The sequence below is a fragment of the Erinaceus europaeus genome, chromosome 14 (assembly GCF_950295315.1).
Source record: "Erinaceus europaeus chromosome 14, mEriEur2.1, whole genome shotgun sequence".
NCBI classification, from domain to species: domain Eukaryota; kingdom Metazoa; phylum Chordata; class Mammalia; order Eulipotyphla; family Erinaceidae; genus Erinaceus; species Erinaceus europaeus.
In genome coordinates, this window is record NC_080175.1 from 98,335,065 (window position 1) to 98,355,057 (window position 19,993).

Sequence of the window (19,993 nt, forward strand, 5' to 3'; positions counted from 1 at the left end):
TTCCTTCATTTACTGGAAGTTGTCTATTATTACATGACAATAAAATTCTAGTGTCATCATTAAATCATTGAAATGTTTTAGCTTAGAAATACTATCTGTATGACAGAGGACCTAGTGGGGGTTGTACTGTTATATGGAAAACTGGGAAATGTTATGCATGTACAAACTATTGTATTTACTCTCAAATGTAAAACATTAATTCCCCAACAAAGAAATTTTAAAAAAGAAAGAAATACTATCTGTATATATTTCAACTGAGTAATAGGTTTTTCAATTTTGAAAACATTTGAGGAGACTTTATGTTCTATCTTGTACCTGGAATGTTCTGTTTATTTATAATGTATATTAAGATGCCAACAGTAAGTTAAAATGGTAAACATGTCTATATCACTTAAATAGACTAATGCTATTATTCTATAAACAAAAGACGATTGGAGTGATAGGAATGGGAGATGGAAGAAATGACATTTTTAGGTATTCACTCTTTGCTATCACAAAATCTAAAACCAAATGTGAGACTGATGAAATATTTGTAATCACAAGGACAAAAGCTGAACCCATGTACCTACAAGGAATACACTTAATAAAACATTTAAAAAAGCATGTGAACACAAATTTTTTTTTTTTGAAGACTTCACAGGCATTGGTTAGATAACCTAGACATTCCAGACAGTGTGAACTTTTAAAGTCTGCCTTAAACATACATACAAGGCCTGGGACACCAGGTTGGGTACATATGCTACCATGCACAAGGATCTGGGTTCAAGCCCTCAGTCTCCAACCTGCAGGGAGGAAGATTCACAAATGGTGGAGCAGTGCTTCAAGAGTCTCTCCTCTTCTCTTCCTCTTTTTAAATGTTTATTTATTTATTCCCTTTTGTTGCCCTTGTTTTATTATTGTTGTTACTGATGTCCTTATTGTTAGACAGGTTGGAGAGAGGAGGGGAAGACAGAGGGGAAGAGAAAGATGGACACCTGCAGACCTGCTTCACCACCTGTGAAGTGGGGATCCGGGGGCTCAAACTGGGATCCTTACGCTGGTCCTTGCATTTCACACCATGTGTGAAATGCAACCCGCTGAGCTACTGCCCGACTGCCTCTCCCTTCCTTTCTATCTCCTCTTACCTCTCAATTTCTCTCTGCCCTAGAAAATAAAATTTTAAATTATATATATATATACATATACATATATTCTCACAGGGTGGTATTCTTAATGTCCTCTAATTAAGCTAGCTAATGTCATCAACACATATTTTCTTGTAAAGCCACAAAAAATTTCAAGTAACATCTGTGTTCTCTTGCAAACCCAGTTTCAAGAAACAAAGATATCTTCAAATTTAAGAAAGATTTTTCAATTTAATCTCTTCTGTTATATCCATTAACCGGCTCTGTCATGTATCTCACTCAGTTAACTAAAAACTGACCACTTCCCATGAACTAAGCCATTAACATTGAAGACACGCGGAGGATGAAAGTCTATCTAATTTGGGACTCCACTGACATTCACACTGAGTAATAGTAAATTTTAGGTTGCCAGAGAAAGTGCTGAAAAGGTGACTCCTCACTATGATGGTTGCCCAGCTCAGCAGAAAGTCATGAACATGTGAATCCACATGGCGTGAAGGTGGATATGTCATGTCCTTTGCCCCCTTAACGCTTCTGAACATAAACAGCCTTTAATCCAAACTTTGCTTTGGAGCCTTGCCCACTTTTTTTGCAGTCCGTGTAACACACACACTGAGGAGAGGCATTGTTTCTCCTGGCCTTGAAGCAAGTTCTGAACTGATGCACGCTGGCCTGGAGACCAGAAAGACTTCAGCACAGACCCATTCTCTCGGAAGGTAAACATCTCACTTAGACGGTGAGCTACTCTGCCACCGGAGTGACCCACTCACACTGAAGGAATCTTCACTGATGTCATTTCTTTCCCGCTTTGTCTCTGTTTCTATCACTCTATCTTCCCCTCCCTTCTCAATTTCTCTCTGTCTCTATCCAATAGTAAATAACTTTAAAGTCGTTTTTTTTAAGTTTCATCAGATTCTTACTCCTCTCCCATTTCTCTACAATTCAGTGTATGCTCCTCTCATTTCCCAATCTATACTATGTATCTTTTATTTAACATTAATTACATCAGAAAATTTTCAGAGGCATAGATATGGCTCCAGTTTCTCTATCCAGTGAATAATCCACAATAGTGTCTTATTCAATGTCTGTTGTTCTTCTTCTTCTTCTAGCATTTGCCCTTCTTCCGTAGCCAGTCAACAGCGTCAGGTTGAGCCTGATGTAAAGTTTCGAGACCTCCTTTGAATCTGGAGAGGTGGCAGTCGTTGACTATGTGGGTCATAGTCTGTCTGGAGACACAGGGGCAGTTCGGGTCGTCTCTGGCTCCCCAGCGATGGAACATAGCGGCGCACCGGCCATGGCCTGTTCGATAGCGATTGAGGAGGGCCCGATCATAACGTGCCAGGTCAAAGCCGGGTTGGCGCTCGCAGGGGTCTGTGATGAGGGGTTTGTTCTTGACCTCGGCTGACTGCCAGCTCTGTTTCCAAGAGACTGGAACAGAGAAGTTCAGTGTAGGCGTAGGGGACCAGATTGGGTGACGAGACGTCAAGCGTTGGACAGGGTGGGCGAAGATCTCCGCGTATATTGGCAGGTCCGGTGGAGCGTAGACGTGGGAAATGAAATTAGATGATGCCGCATCCCGACGAACATCTGGCGGGGCGATGTTGCTAAGAACTGGCAGCCATGGAACCGGGGTGGAACGGATGGTTCCAGAAATGATCCTCATGGAGGAATATAATTTGGAATCAACCAAGTGGACATGGGGGCTACGGAACCATCCTGGGGCACAGTATTCTGCAGTGGAATAGCATAATGCCAGAGAGGATGATCGCAGTGTGGAAGCGCTCGCGCCCCATGAGGAGCTGGCCAGTCTTGCAATGATGTGATTCCTCGCACCCACCTTTGCTGCAGTTTTTATGAGATGTTCGTGAAATGACAGGGTGCGATCGAGAGTAAAGTCAAGATAGACTGGCTGGGCTTCATGCCGGATTCTCGTATCGCCAAGCTGCACATGAAGCTCACGCGAGGCCGAGGCATGGTGTAGATGGGAAACAGATGATACCGTTTTTGCAGTGCTAGGGATTAGTCACTATTTTTTATAGTCATCAGATATCAGAGACATGTCTTTCGTGAGTGTTTCCTAGAGGATGTCGAACTTGGATGCCTGAGTTGCACAGCAGATGTCATCGGTGTAGATAAACTTCCTTGAAGAAGTTTCTGGGAGGTCATTGATGTAAATATTAAATAGCGTAGGAGCCAGAACAGAGCCCTGTCTGCTGTATGAATGTACGAATAAAAGTGTCAGAGAAAAACAAAGCACATAGAAACTGCCATTGATGGCACAGCTACATACAAGATACTGGGTACTAGACAGCAAACCCTAACAAAAGGACTTTTCAAAGTTAACCCAATTACCAAATAATGTGATAATAACATTAACTATCCATTGTCTTTTTGAACCATAAGACAGCAGGGACCTCACATCTCCACTATAGAGCCTATATTTCTCCCAGTCCTGGAACCTTAGGGCCCACTTTCCCTCATGCTTCTCCCAATCCATATCAAATAATATTGCATCTGCCGATCACAACCTAATCAACGCAACAATTGCCACCTCAACATGCTTCAGCTCAGACTGTGTCCAGAGACTTCACGTGTGGAATGACAACCCTTCAGCTTCATTACTCGGGTGAGACTTTTCCTTTCATAGCATTCTCTAATTCCATCCCAGGTGGATCACTTTCTAACAAAGTCCCAAAACCTAGATATACACCAGGTTCTGTGAGAGAGAGCATATGTTCACACGTATCTGTAAACTACTGCAAAATATATACCTGAAAGCAGTAGTACACTGGAGTTTGCAGTGAGCACCCCCCCCCCAACACTTCCTCTCCACTATTCCAACCTTTGGGTCCATGATTGCTCAACAATTTGTTTGGCTTTGTATGTTTCAGCCACCAGGTTCCAGATGTCATCAGGATGCCGGCCAGGCTTCCCTGGACTGAAGACTCCACCAACGTGCCCTGGAGCTCAGCTTCCTCAGAGACCCACCCTACTAGGGAAAGAGAGAGGCAGACTGGGAGTATGGACCGACCAGTCCACGCCCGTGTTCAGCAGAGAAGCAATGACAGAAGCCAGACCTTCCACCTTCTGCAACCCACAAGGACCCTGGGTCCATGCTCCCAGAGGGATAGAGAATGGGAAAGCTATCAGGGGAGGGGATGGGATATGGAGATTGGGTGGTGGGAATTGTGTGGAGTTGTACCCCTCCTACCCTATGGTTTTGTTAATTTATCCTTTCCTAAATAAAAAATAAATTTTAAAAAAAGAAACCGCCATTGAGAGTGTGATTACCACGGCAGCGCTTGGCTAGACACATGAGTATTTTACTCATGTATTTTTCTTTCACACAATACAGTAAGGAGGTTATTTTACATATAGAGACATCAAGTTAAAAAACAGAGAAGGGTCAGGCAGCAGCACAGCGGGTTAAACACACATGGCACGAAGTGCCAGGACTGGTGTAAGAATCCCACTTTGAGCCCCCAGCTCCCCACCTACATGGGGTGTTGCTTCACTAGTCGTCAAGCAGGTCTGCAGGTGTCTGTCTTTCTCTTCCCCTTTATGTCTTACCCTCCTCTCTCAATTTCTCTCTGTCCCATCCAACAACAACGGCGTCAATAATAACAATATTAATAACCACAACGAGAAAAAAAAAAGAGCATTAGGGCTCTATTACCGTTAGGTTAGTGATGGAAGTGTGGAAAGTAAATCCAGCAAGTCCATTTAAAAATTCTTAGTCATTTAATATTGATTTATAAAATTACAAGATGATAGGGGTACAGCTCTGCACCGTTCCCTCCCCTGGAAGCGAAGGCAATTCTCCCAAGGCTGCAGATGTGGTCTAACTCAAGTCTTTCTTCTCTTCCTGGACCCAGCCGCCCACCAGGAACAGAGCCGTAGTAGGAAGTAAATCAGAGAACTCAAGGAGTTTACTAGTCTATGGAAACTACCAAGGAGTAGTTTTTCACGCTCAACCCTCTATGGTGTCATTTCTTGTTTATCCCAGTGTCACTTAACATTGTATTTCTAATGCCATCTTTTGATAAAGGAGAATTTCCTCCATTTAAGTTTATAGGCCCTTTTCTTTTTTTTTATTTAATTTTTTATTTATAAAAAGGAAACACTGACTAAACTATAGAATAAGAGGGGTACAACTTCACACAATTCCCACCACCAGATCTCCGTATCCCATCCCCTCCCCTGATAGCTTTCCCATTCTCTATCCCTCTGGGAGTATGGACCCAGGGTCATTGTGGATGCAGAAGGTGGAAGGTCTGGCTTCTGTCATTGCTTCCCCGCTGAACATGGGTGTTGACAGGTGGATCCATACTCCCAGCCTGTCTCTCTCTTTCCCTAGTGGGGCAGGGCTCTGGGGAAGCGGGGCTCCAGGACACATTGGTGGGGTCGTCTGCCCAGGGAAGTCTGGTCGGCATCCTGTTAGCATCTGGAACCTGGTGGCTGAAGAGAGAGTTAAGATACAAAGCCAAACAAATTGTTGACTAATCATGGACCTAAAGGCTGGAACAGTGCAGATGAAGAGTGTGTGTGTGTGTGTGTGTGTGTGGGGGGGGTCCTCCATTTTGTAGCTAGCTAGTAGGCATATTTTAGTTATATTCCAAAGGACCTGTGGCTATACTAGTGTTATTTTATTTATTTACTTATTTGTACAGGCCCTTTTCTTTGAAAGTTTGTCAGGAATTCATGTTTTCATTAGCTTTGAAAAGACTCCAGTACGGAAGCCTGACTGACCATAGAATGTATTCTGTGGCACAGCGTCAGCACCGGTCCCCCGTGAACCCACACTAGCTGCTCTCGTCCCCTAGTCCACACACGTGCTCCCCACCCCCACCAAGCGTGCATGCTAATAGACCTAATGTGGTTTCGTTGATATGAGTTCTTTCAAAACACATGTCTTGGTGCATATTTTTAATGCATCCAAATTACATTTTGCTGCATTTTTCTGAAAACTGTAATTAAAAACAGAACAATGTTGATTACTATGTATACATTAGAGAAATTCTCCATGATGTGCATCAAATCTTTCACCAGAACCATCTAGAAAGACATGTCCTTGCCTCCTACATTTATCCCATTTGTCCAATTATACAGAAAGCCTATTAATGGGATAGAAAATCAATTCATGTCACCTAATTTTTGCCGAGGAGATTAAACTGAATTATATATGTTAATGAAGCACTTCTAGTGTGCTTACGCAGTAGACTAAGATTACTCAGATGATCACGTTCACAGATTATGGAGCGCAGTAAGTGCCTATGGAACCTAAAATCTGAGGGAGAAGAATTATAAAGAATCTGCAAAGTGATATACTATGATCAAGAGATGGGCTGTGTAGAAATTACAAGAAGAAGTTTTTATCACTGGGGAATGGTAACATTAACTTTAGAGACAAAAAAGTAAGTACCTTTCAAATAAGTATTATAGAACTTCTTTATAGTTTTTTTTTTTAATTCCAACCTGGGGAGATAGCATAATGTTTTTGCAAAAGTGTTTCATGCCTGAAGCTCCAAGGTCCTAGGTTCAATCCCCAGAACCACCAAAAGCCAGAACTGAGCTGTGTTCTGGTCTTTCTGTGTCTTGCTCTCTGTATCTCTCATTAAAATAAATTTTAAAAAAATTAAAAATAATAATTTGGGGCTGGGTGGTGGCTCACCTGGTTGAGCATACATATTACAGTGTGCAAGGGCCCAGGTTCAAGCCCCAGTCCCCAAATGCAGGGGGAAAGCTTAACGGGTGATTAAGAGAGGCTGCAGGTGTCTCCCTTTCAGTCTCTCTCTGTCTCTCTCTCCATCACCCCTTCCTTTTCGATTTCTGGCTGTCTCTGTCCAATACATAAATATAATTTAAATAATAATAATAATTCATTTAAATTTACCTTCCGTCTAAAAAGTAAAATTGTAGACCATAATGATAAGGTTTAATTTGTTTTGAAAGATGTTTTTACTTAGAGAGAGAGAGATAAATAGAAAGAAAGAAGAAATCAGAGCATCACTCTGGCACATGCGATGCTGGAAACTGAACTCCAAGCCTCATGCCTGAGAGTCCAGTGCTATATCCACTGTACCACCTGCCGGACCATTCAACTTAATTTTAATAACAACCCAGAAGTTTTATATTTCATACCAATTTATTCATAGATGTTTCAGAAGATGTGATATGGCTTAAGATGTTGAGTAATATTCATCAGCTTGTAGAATTAAGTAAATCAAGGCAGAAATAGAAAGGGTTAGGGTTAGGGTTAGGGTTGGGGTTAGGGTTAGGGTTAGGGTTAGGGTTAGGGTTTCTATTCTCCCCTCCCATCTCATTTTCTCTTTGTCGCTACTCAAAATAAATAAATAAATAATATTGAAATAAAAATTGATTAAAGGTGTAGCGTCTTGCTACATCTTTAATCAATATATGGCATCCTTACTGTATATAGTTTCAAGCATTTGAAGTCAAGTCAGGAGCACTTGACACTGTATTTGACTTGTCCTAGCTTTTCAATACCTACTGGCCAGAATGCTCTTTTTTGGTCTATTACCAAAGCAGTCTCCTTTCTGGACTTGTGCCTTGATCATGTTACTCATTTTCTCAAGAAGGCATAATATTTAAAACCCTTTGCAACCTGGATTCTTACTGCTTCCCAAATTCACCTGCTTCACTGCCTGGGATCTAAGTTGAGAAAGCTTTGTTCTTTTATCTCAAATGTCACTGTTACTCAGGAATTCACTTGCTCACACATGGCCCTTCCCCTGCTTCTTCACTGCAATTTTCCATCTATTTGACAAGGTCCATAAAACTTTTGTTTTCTCCCTAAGTCGATGTGTATGAGACAGAGCTCCACTGAACCTTGAATAATTTTTTTTCCTTTTTCCTTTCTTCACGTGGCATCTCTATATAACTTCATATTGTGAATGTTTCTATTCTTTTTTTAAAAATATTTATTTATTTATTTCCTTTTGTTGCCCTTGTTTTATTGCTGTAGTTATTACTGTTGTTGTTATTGTTGTCGTCGTTGTTGGATAGGACAGAGAGAAATGGAGAGAGGAGGGGAAGACAGAGAGGGGGAGAGAAAGACAAGACACCTGCAGACCTGCTTCACCACCTGTGAAGCGACTCCCCTGCAGGTGGGGGGCCGGGGACTCAAATCGGGATCCTTATGCTGGTCTTTGTGCTCCACACCACGTGCGCTTAACCCGCTGCTCTACCGCCTGACTCCCGAATGTTTCTATTCTTAATTCATTCTCCTTGGTTAATTAAAGCACCTTAAAAACAAGAACTGCTTACTTTTTTTCTTACCAGCTGTTTCACCTGGTATTGGATGTCTATATATAGTTACTACATAGTCAGTATCAGCTGAACATCACCATATTAAAAGCTGCAATTCTCAGTTCTAGACCACTGAAACTATGTTTCAGAAGCTACTTCAACCTTCCAGGCAACTTATATAAGAGTTAAATGAACTTTCAAGAAGATGTCGATAAACAACTGATGAGTAAAAGAATTAAACTTGCAGAAAATAGTGATGGCATTTATTTTCTTAACCAGTCAGATTCAACAATGCAAAGCTTGTGGAGGTGAGTTGGGATCCCTGATGAAACAGCATTGTATAATAATAGCTCATGGTGACACTAAGTCACTCCAGGATAGTGGGCTAAAGCATTTTCCACTGAGAATCCCAGGCAACTTAAAAGGATTATTGATTTTTTCCCCCTCTCCTTATAAATCAGACCCACATACTGAGAGTGAGAACTGCAGACACAATGTAACGGCCTTTCTAATTGGCTCATTTTTTTCTAATGTAAACAGAATCACTTTTGGCGGCTAAGAGTGGTTAAGGAGATATTAAGTAAATTTTACAAGGTATGTGTTTGTGTGTGTGTGTGTGTGTGTGTGTGTGTGTGTCCTGAGAAAAAAGCTTAGTACTCACACTTTTTTATTATTTTAGAAATATCCATTTGCTCACTTAGCTGTAGAAATCTCATATATTAATTGTATGTTTTCTCTTCCTGCTCTGGTGCTGAAAAGCCCAATGTTTGTTCATGCCTCAACACGAACACACATGTTCAGTTTGAAACAATCACTGTATTCAAGAGTTGACAACCATGTTTTCAATGTATGATTAAAAATAAACCTATTGATTCCTGTCATCGCATCTTAAAACAGAAAGATTCTAAATTACGGCACAGTGTAGTAGACCAAATAACACTGCACCAGGAAAAAGATATGAAACTGACCATCATTAAAATCAGATTTTATTTTTTATCTGTCACATTTCACCAGGATTTAATTAGGGACTTTCTGCAAGCACATTCGGGCTTGATGAAGTTCCTGGCTTGGGGTGCTAGTTCTTCCTTAAACATTTAAAATAATCATTTCCACTATTTATTCTTAAGGATAAGCTTTTTAAAATCATTCTGTGGTCATTCACGTTTTGTTTTTCTTTCCTTGTTAGTCAGTGGAATCTATTATATACACTAGATTGTAGCATTCTCCTGAGATGATTTGCAGCTTATTCACAATACAAATCATTAGGGACATTTTATGATTTGAATGGAATTAAGCACTGCAATGCAACGTGCTACACCCCACCACTATCTCCCCCTGACATGTGTGTGCTTGAGTGTGCCTGTGAGCACACACACACACACACACACACACACACACACACACACTGCACGTTGTTCTGCCTGCATTTCTAATAAAGATCAGTCTGCTTCAGTGCAACAAAAACACGTTTCACAGACTATGCGAGATTCGTTCTGTTAGATAACAGAGTCACAAAGATAATATTCTTCAACTTACCCAGTTTCATTGGTGGACCAAGTACAAGATTAAGTATTTCATCTATAGTCTCTCCTTTCATCCTTACAAACACAACTACGAGGCAAGTCTTATAAGCCACATTTTCCATCCAAGCACAGCAAGATTCTGAGAGCTAATTAACTTAACTGAGGTTATAGGACCTGCCAGTGCCAAAATAGTACTTTATTTTATTCATTCCAAACCTTAGCATCTACCCAAAATGACTTCTGTGAATAAGGGAATCTTTGTCTAAGTGGCTGATTATCAGAGAAAATGAAAGTGACTCTTAAGAATCTGAAAAGAGCCTTCAGTTTTGGCAAAGACATTTGTTAAGATAAGATAGCAGGTTCAGAGAATTTTTAAAAACTATTCAAGCTTATAAACTAGTGTGGCAGTTATCTTTACTGCCTGCTACTGTTAGTTTTCTTTTTCTTTTCTCTTTTTTTTTTTAGAACTTTTTTCTTTTGCCATAGAGGCTTATTTTTTAAATTATCTTTATTTATTTATTGGTTAGAGACAGCCAGAAAACTAGAGGTAAGAAGATGATAGAGAGGAAGAAAGAGAGAGACGCCTGCAGCCTGTTTCACTACCCGTAAAACTTTCCCCCTGCAGGTGGGGACAGGGGGCTCGAACCCTGGTCCTTATGCATTTTAACATGTGCGCCCAACCAGGAGTGTATTAGTTTTCTAGGACTTGCCATACATAATATCGCACCACAGACTGTTGCTTAAGCACCAGACATTTATTTTTCTTGTAATTCTGGAGGTCATAAACTTGAGGTCAGTGGTCAATCGGCAAGGTTGATTTCATTCTCTCTCTCTCTCTCTCCCCCTCCCTCCCTCCCTTCCTCTCCCCTTCCCTCCCACCAGGATTATTGCTGGGACTTCTGCCTGTATGGTGACTCCACTGCTCCTACTAGCTATTTTTCAATAGAACAAGCAGACAGAGATATATATATTTAGAAAGAGAGAGAGAGGAGAAGGGGGATACAGAAGGAGAGAGAAACATGGATATCTTTGGCACTGTTTCAGCCCTCCTCAAGCTGTCCTCTTGCAAGTGGATGCTGCAGGTGTGAGATTAGAACCTGGGTCCTTGCACATGTCAGCACATCTTCTCTATCACCACCTTCTGGCCTTCTCTTTGCTTGCAGGTGCCCTTCCCTCCACACATGCCTGTGTCAAAACTGCTTTTCTTTTAAGCACATTAGAACTGGAACTGGAATGTTGGCTAGAGATTCTTTCAAACGACCTCTCTTTTTTAACTTCAACCACCTCTCTGAAGGTCCTATCTTCAGATACAGTCATATTCCAAGGGTCTTTGTAAGAGCCTTTCAACCTACAGGCTTAGTCAGGAACATTTCAGGTAAGTGTTTTTCCCTTGCAGATTACATGGCATTAAGTTTCATCAGGACAAGTTACTGAAAGCACATGAAATAAGAGGTGTCTCCCCCTGGTTCTGATGTGCTCTCCTCCGAGGGCTTCTGCACATAAGCAATGCTGCCCCTACTTAGCAGGACCTCACAACATATGTGCCTCTTACTGCTCAGGGTCATGAAGACCCACAAGCCCTCAGCAGGTGGAATTCCCCCATGAATAAATCTCGGTACCTTTTTGGTAGACTTTTTGGTGAAACATTGATAGCAAGACATCTACCTTGAATGCTTTCTCCAGGTTCCTTCTTGGTCCTCGAGTACCTCTCCATGGAAGACTTAGCCGTCGAAGCAGATTGGTGAAGATTTCTACAGTGTAGCAATTTAAAGTAGCTTCCCCTCAGCATTCCGGGAGAGTAGCTTTCCAGTAAGTGTTTCAATAAGGCAACTTGCTGTGAGTGATTTTCAGTGAGACCATCCCGGAAGTTCCTTGGGTGACTTTCCTGTCTGTCACCCAGTAATCCAAAACTATACTATATGGGGATCAGCTGGGGTGGGAGAAGTCGTCTAGATTTTCCCTTCTGTAGATCTTTCTTTCTCAATGAGGTAATGTTTGTTTCTCTTCTTTTTAAAATGTATCTTTATTATTTTTTAATTGCCACCAGGATAATCATTAGGGCTCCATAATAGCACTCTGAATCTACTGATCCTGGTGGCTACTCCCCCTTCCCATTCTTTTTTTTTTTTTTTCCTATTTCATTTAATAGGACAGAGAAATTGAGAGTGGAGGGGTAGATAGAGAGGGAGAGGGAAAAAGAGAAACACACAGACCTGCTTCTTGGCTCATGAAGCTTCCCTCCTGCGGGTGGGGTGCAGGGTCTCCAACCCTAGTTCTTGCATATGGAAATGTGTAAGCCAAGCTGGGTGTGCCAGCAAGCAGCCCCAGTGGCCTTCTTATACCTGCAATTTCTCTGATCCTTACAGTACTATATCCCTTTAGTTCCAACCCTGTTGCTCTTAATTATTATTAGTAGTAGTAGTTATCATAGCTGTCCATCCTTCAAATTATTTTGTGGTTTCTGTCTCTTGATAACATCCTAATTGATACAATTTGTAATTGGTAGAGCTTGTATTTGTATAATTCTCTAAGAAACGAAAATTCACAGGAGTTCTAAAGTTTGGACAATAAGCACTCTCATTTTTTGTAGAGGATAAATTCATTTAGCTAGAAAAGCCGACAGAGCCAGGGGTCGGGTGGTAGCACAGAAGGTTAAGCGCATGTGGCGCGAAGTACAAGGACCGGCATAAGGTTCCTGGTTCGAGCCCCTGGCTCCCCACCTTCAGGGGAGTCGCTTCCCAGGCGGTGAAACAGGTCTGCAGGTGTCTGTCTTTCTCTCCCCCTCTCTGTCTTCCCCTCCTCTCTCCATGTCTCTCTGTCCTATCCAACAACAACGACAACAATAATAACTACAACAATTAAAACAATCTTTAAAAAAAAGAAAAAAAGAAAAAGAAAATCCAACAGAGCCACCAGAAAAGAATTAGAACTTTAAAGAGACCGGTTACCTCATGTAAATAAATAATATACTTTACATCCTCAATGAGCACAGAAGATATTATGGAAAACACTGTGCCTTAATCACACAGCAACACATTAGCAAAGATTTTAAGACTTAGGATCACAGGGGCCGGGTGGAGGTGCACTTGGTTGAGTGTACATATTACAGAGCGCAAGGATCTGGGTTCGAGCCCCCAGCCTCCACCTGCAGAGGGAAAGCTTCACAAGTGGTGAAGCAGGGCTGCAGGTGTCTCTCTGTCTCTCTCCCTCTCTATCACCCCCTTCCCTCTCAATTTCTGGCTGCCTCTATCCAAATAAATAAATAAATATAATTTTTAAATAATAATAATAATAAAAAGAGTTAGTGAATTTGGGGCAAAAATAAAAGATATAAATAGCTCATTAGTAAGTATATATGCATGATTATAAATAACATTAATAAAGAAATGATCTATAATTTTTTAATAAGCAAAAGCAAAGGAAATGTTTATGTCTGTTAAGCTCTGGTGGGTCTAGAACATAGCACAATATTAACTTCAAAAACTGGATTCCTTACAAATACCAACTTCTAATTATTAGTGATTATTTTAGGATCATCTTTATATTAAATTATTTTACTTTCCATAATACTTAGTTTATATACATTTTATAGTATTATATTATCTACTAATATAATACTTGTTACCTTATTTTGGTTTTCTATGTAGGCTAACAATATAATTATAGTTCCCTTAATGCTTATATAGACTTATTTTTATTAACATTTGATTCAACTTATTCAATATGCCCTGTTTGTAGAAGTCTTCTCTGCAACTCTTATTATGTTACTTTCAGAATTCCCTCTCACACTCCTCATGCTTGCTAGAGCTGTATTTTATATTTCCATATCCACCTAATATCTGAAGTATATTTACTTTTAAATCTTATTTTATAAACATATTTCAGTACTCAAGGTGTAACAGCGAGAGCTCAACAAGGATTTCACCATCCCAGTAGGAATAAACCTCATTTCCCAAGCTGGAGTTATCTGAGTCAAAGTAATTTTCTATCTATGTCCTTTACAAGTATTTACATTATTTTTATACAGCTCTCCCAATATTAGAGAAAATACTTGAGCTCTGCTGGGTTCACATTACCCTAGGCATGAAACAAGAGTAAATGTGATCACAGTATCGGCAGCTCTGTTCAAGGCTTCTTCAAAGAAGTTGGGATCATATTTCACACTGCGTCTGAAAGTAGATATTTATAAATTGCTTTGAATTATATGACACTGTTCTTCTCCCAAGGAGCTTATTCTGATAGCATTCATTCTGTGGCATTTCAGATCATTGATTTGATTTGGTGTGCATGTCCAGAGGCTGCAAGGACATAGCCAGGGTTTTCACAGACCTAACAGGTAAAATTAACTTGGGGCAAAAACCAATGAACGTAAACTAATGCTATCGGGTGGGAGGAACAAAGACTCAGCGTGTTGCATGCCATTCACCTCATGGATTATTTCTCTGTGTGCTACAAAAATATCGAAGAAGTGTGCACTATTAAATTTTCTATTTCCATTCCTGGCCTTCTGCCGACTCAGTATCTCACTCCCTGGGCACAAGGAGCCACTAAACAGTGGCTGCCGTCTGTCTATCTGCTTGGTGGAGATGATGCTACCGGTCACTTGGGCTTGAGCAGTGTCCCCTGCCAGGCATTACAGCCAACAGTGAGATGACACTGAAATAAATGTAAATCCCTTAACCAGTGAAAAGTGGCCTGTCACTGTCATTACTCATGGCTTCCTTAGTAGATGAAAGAGAGGTCCTGCTGAGGTTCCATGCCAGACGCACCCTCGTGTTTTTTGACCCAAGAGAATCTGCAGGTTTTGTAGCAAACCTTTATCTCATGAGACATGCACAATATTGCCTGAGTTGAAAGTTTCAGCAATCCAAGATCTTGTCTCATATAATATCAGATGTTGGAACAGCAACGTTGTGTGAGACACTAATGAATCTGTGTCCTCTGTAACTCTCTTGAATTGAGAAAGAACTGTTTCCTACTTTCTGTCTCGAGTCCATAATACTTAGTTACATTTCATTACATTCGTCCTAAATAAAAAGCTGCAATATCAAGAGAAGAAAAAAAAAAAAGGAGGTAAGTTATTTTGTGCAAAGGTCAAACATAGGGCTTCACAGGGGTGGTAAATCACCCCATGGATCAACGTTTTTCTTTTTAGAGAGAGTTAGAAAGAGAAGAATGAATATGGGATGATCCCACTCAGAGACAGAAGTTGAGAAATAAGAACAGAAGGGGAAACGCAAAGCAGAACGTGGACTGGAGTTGGTGTGTGGCACCAAAGTCAAGGACTCTGGGGGTGGGGGGAGGGTTCAGGTCCTGGAGCATGATGGCGGAGGAGGACCTAGTGGGGGTGAGAGTGTGATGTGGAAAACTGAGACATGTGACGCATCACCAACTACTGTATTTTACTGTCAGCTGTAAACCATGAACCCTCCCCTCCCAGCAAAGGGAAAAAAGAAAGGAGAGAAAGAGTAAAGTGGCAGCACTCTATAGGGGGCTCTACAGATGGCTCACCTCCCTTGCTTAATTCAACATGCTTTTTCTCATCCTATAATTTTACTTTTAATGTTTGGTCATTTCTATCTTTAAAATTATTTTACTGGGCAAATAATGACTTACAGGGCAGCAAGGACATTTCATGCGGTTTTATGCAGTTTGAATGTAGAGTCTATTTTTATTTTTTATATCCTCAATAGAGCATTTGTTTAGTTTCAGTATAAGTAGATGTCAAAAGCTCACACATTTCCTAGGACAATATTTTTCATTATTATATCCAAGTTGTCTTAGTCAGAAGTGAAAAAAAGGTCAAAGGAAGGCCGACAAACAAGCTCATTTGTGTGATGTGCTTTACTGGTCATGAGCAGGACAGAGCTACCAGTCCCTGCCCACCCCACCACCCCCGGGAGCTTTATGCTGCCGTGTCTTTCTACCCCGTCCTTGTCTCTCTACTTTTGTCTGCCTTTCTGTCTGAAAAAGTTGGCCTGAAGTGGTAAAATTCCAGTGCTAACAAAAAAGCAAAGAAAAAAAAACTGGAAGGAGGGCGAGAGGGAGGGAGTGAGGGAGGAAAGAAGGAAGAAAGGAAGGGAGGAAGGAAAGAAGGAATGGAGGGAGGGAGGGAGGGATGGAGGGCCAAAAGAATACTATGGACATGTGCACATTTATTTTGAATAAATTAGTGGCAACTTGATACCACTTCAAATGAAAGTCAATTAATTTTTAAATGCAGCCCAGGATAATTAACACAAGGCCTGACACATGACAGATACGCTTGAGGAGCCTCACTCATCCAATTCCTTAATTCTTTTGTTCTTGAGAAAGACAGCGAGTGAAGAGAGATACTACGGCATCGTTTCACTCTCCATGAATCTCCCCTAGTGCCGTCACGGGTGCTCCATGTGTTGTGAGAGCTCACGCCCAGGGTGTCAGACTCTGAAGTCTGAGTACTATCCCAGCACCACAGCTAATCCAAGAATACGAAATGCTGGCTGTTACTCTCAGTACAGCATCTTCGCGGATAAAAGCCAATTTTAACAGGCACGCATGCCTTTGCTGCTGGCTGAACTAGCTGAGACCTTACCTCTGCCGCTTAGTGCTCCCATTTCCCCAGCATGCCATGAGCCCCAAAACGAGCTTTCTGCTTCACAGCTCTGTGACTCAAACTGGTATCACCAATCTATAAACGCCTTCTGCAAAATACCTTTGCAAGTACACAGAGTTGAAAGGTACCAGATATGGATTTCTTTCCGAAAACTGTATTATGTAAGCTCTGAGGCTGTTTAATAACAGCAAAGCAAGATTCTTTATCACTCTTCAAGTTTATGTTAACTGCCCTTTTTTTTTCTTTCACACCTTGATCATTCACCTCCTATCATACTAGGCATATTTAATTAATGATTGTGGATTTTGAATTACAGCTGTTCTACTGGTGGGCTTTGCTCTAGTGTCATTCAACTAAACAATAATAGATACCAAATAGGTGGAGAGTTGGACTTAGCCTAGGTTATTATCTCCTAAAATGGATGGCATAGATGTGTAATCGATCGCTCTTTCCAAATTTGAGCCCACCTGAAGAAAACTTTGTCTTATATCTAGAGGAGTAAAAAAAACATTTCAAAAGTGGTCTTTTTATTTTCTTTTGTTAAATTTTTTCTTTATTTATTTATTGGATAGAGACAGCCAAAAATTGAGAGGGAAAGGGTTGATAGGGAGAGAGAGAGAGAGAGAGAGAGAGAGACACCTGCAGCCTTGCTTCACCACTTGCAAAGCTCTCCCCCTGCAGGAGGGACTGGAGGCTCGAACCTGGGTCCTTGCACATTGTAACATGTGCGCTCATCCAGGTGTGCCACCAGCTGGTCCCTTGTTTTCTTCTCTGTTGTTTTCCACCTCTGCCTGTAGGCACAGTGAAGTTACAGTACTAAAATTTGCCTATTTAAAAAAAATTTCAACAAAATGCAAATATCACTGATTTGCAGATTTCGAACAGGCAGTGTAGCAACAATGGTCAGGGATGTGGACATGGGGAGAGTGAATTCTAGGATCATCCCATTTTACTGCCTAGAAAAATTCCATCCCAACATATAGCACAGGAGAAGGAAACCCATATGTGGCCTTCAGGTGCTCGTGTCTGAGTTGAAAGACAGTTTCTGAGTTTAGAAAGAAAGGCCAAGATAACTCGTAGTAATAATGGGACAGACAGACAGCAGCTGAGACAGATCAGTCCCTTTGGAGATGCCCCTGGAGCCTTCAGCAGAATCTAAGCAGAACCACTGACTCCAGAGCAGAAAGCTTCCTAACACAGGAGACAGGGGTGTCTTGGGAATAAGACCAATCTAAGCTCCATCTGTAAACGAACAGCTTGCTTCCAATATTTTCTCCCAATACTGTTCTTGCCAGAATAGCCTCGCAGGCGGGAGAGAGGGACAACCAGGGACTCATGGCTGAGCTGGGAAGCAGTATCTCTTTATTGATGAACGGGGATGCGGTTCAACAATCTAATCTCTTCTGATCACAACACAATTCTGTCCTGCATCTCTCCTGAGGCGGAAGAGTCAGGAACAAGGAAGTATGTAGGATAGGGGGCAGGGAGAAGAAAAAAGCAGGAACCAGTGAGGATCAAACCAATGTCCTGGAGGCAGAGGAGTGCTTAGTTAACAGTTGTTACTTAGTTAACAGTTGTTACGCAAATAGAACACATTGTAAGTAATACAAGTGAACCTAATGTGATGATCAAAACAGAAGGTCTTATAAGCAGAATTTAGAAGCAGCTCTATTTGCTGCTGTGGTTTGTTTGTTTTTTCTCCATCAGATTTACCAACAGGACTCCTCTACTCTCCTAGCGATAATTTTTCCTCTTTGCATTGCTTTTTTTTTAATAGTGAGGGAGAGGGGGGAGAAAAAGAGAGAGAGAGAGAGAGAGAGAGACTACCCCACTGTTAGTGAAGTTTCCCTGGCAGATGGAGAGCAGGGGCTTGAACTTGTGGAACTGCACTTGGTAATCTGTGTGCTCTTTCTAGTGGAAAACTACCTGGCCCTGGATTTTTTTTTATTACAAATTCCAGGTCAGGAAATAGCTTGTTTAGTACATTGCACACCTTACCATGCAAAGAGTCCCTGGGTTTCAGCCACAGCGCTACCTACATCACCAAGGATGGCATGAGGGGAAGTTCCTGGGCATTGAAGCAGTTCTGAATTTCTCTCATTTCCCTCTCCCCCGCTCACTCTTTTGAATAACCTGCTCTTTTCTGTCTGTAAATAAAAATAAATGACTGAGTAGGACCCCGACGGCTCTCAGATGTGTTACACATACACCAGGCCCTGAGTTCATTGCCAGGTGCCACATTAGAAGATGTGAATAGGGGCCAGGCAGCGGCACACCTGGTTGGGCACTCATGTTCCTATGCACAGGGACCCAGGTTCGAGCCCCTGCTCCCCACCTGTGGGGAGGAAGCTCCACAAGCAGTGAAGCAGGTCTGCAGGTGTCTATCTTCTCTGCCCCTCTACCTCCCACTCTGATCTCAATTTCTCTCTGTCCTGGCCAATAAAGTGGAGAAGAATGCCCTCAGGAGCAGTGGAATTGTAGTGTTGGCACCGAGCCCCAGCAATAACTTTGGGGGCAGATAAATAAATAATAAATTTCTCTAATAAGAGATGCTACTTATCTCTGCATCATGTTCTTGGTATCAAAGAATTGTAAAATATCTTTTGAATATAACTCCACAACCTACGTCAGTGCCAACTTTCTGACTAAAGTAATTGCCAAGGTTCATACTTGTACTTTTTGCTAGTATTCCGCTGACCCTCTGCAGTCCTCCAACATGAACATGTGCTTATATTTTAATAGGGATGGCTTTGAGTTCGTCACTACTATAAAATCACCTTGGACCTCTTCCTGCATGTCTTTCTTTCTTTCTCAGGTGGTGTGTGGGGGGGATTAATGGTTTACAGTCAACAGCAAATATAACTGTTTGTACACATGTAAAATTTCTCAGTTTTCTATAGAAAATTTTCATCCTCAGCCTATGTCATCCTCCACCATCTTGTACCAGGACTTAAAATCCCTTCCTATAATATAGTTTGAGATCTGGGAGTGGAATACTTCCAGTTATGTTCTTTTTTCTCAAGATTTTGGCAATTCTAAGTTTTTACTAATTCCAGATAAACTGTTTAAGCTTTTGTTCTATTTTCTTAAAAATCTTTGGTGGGGCCTTGATGGGAATTACACTAAAATAATACATGGCTCTGGGTAAAATATTCATTTAATGAAGTTAATTCTTCCTATCAATAAACATGGAATATCTTTCCACTTCTTTTTTACCTTTTTCTATTTCCTTAAATTGTAACTCAGAGTTTTCAGTACATAAAACTTTCATTTTTTAAAAAAATGTCTTATTATCTTTATTTATTGAATATAGACTGTCAGTAATCAAGAGGGAAGGGAGGGGTAGAAAGGGTGAGAGACAAAGAGACACCTGCAGCCCTGCTTCACAACTTGTGAAGCTTTTCTCCTGCAGGTGGGGGGGATTGGGGGCTCGAACCTCGGTCCTTGTGCATTGTAAGATATGTGCTCAACCAGGTGTGCCA

At 41.2% G+C, this 19,993-nt stretch overlaps 1 protein-coding gene across 1 annotated transcript in view; it reads right to left on the reverse strand.

The window, feature by feature from the left end:
* Nucleotides 1–19,993, reverse strand: part of LOC132532701 (basic proline-rich protein-like) — a gene marked incomplete at its 5' end in the record, with an annotated part of 82,303 nt that overhangs the window by 39,860 nt on the left and 22,450 nt on the right. The window contains one exon of the mRNA XM_060171011.1: nt 13,993–14,085. Within this exon, the coding sequence (XP_060026994.1) occupies nt 13,993–14,085 (93 nt within the window). The remainder of the gene's footprint in view (nt 1–13,992; nt 14,086–19,993) is intronic.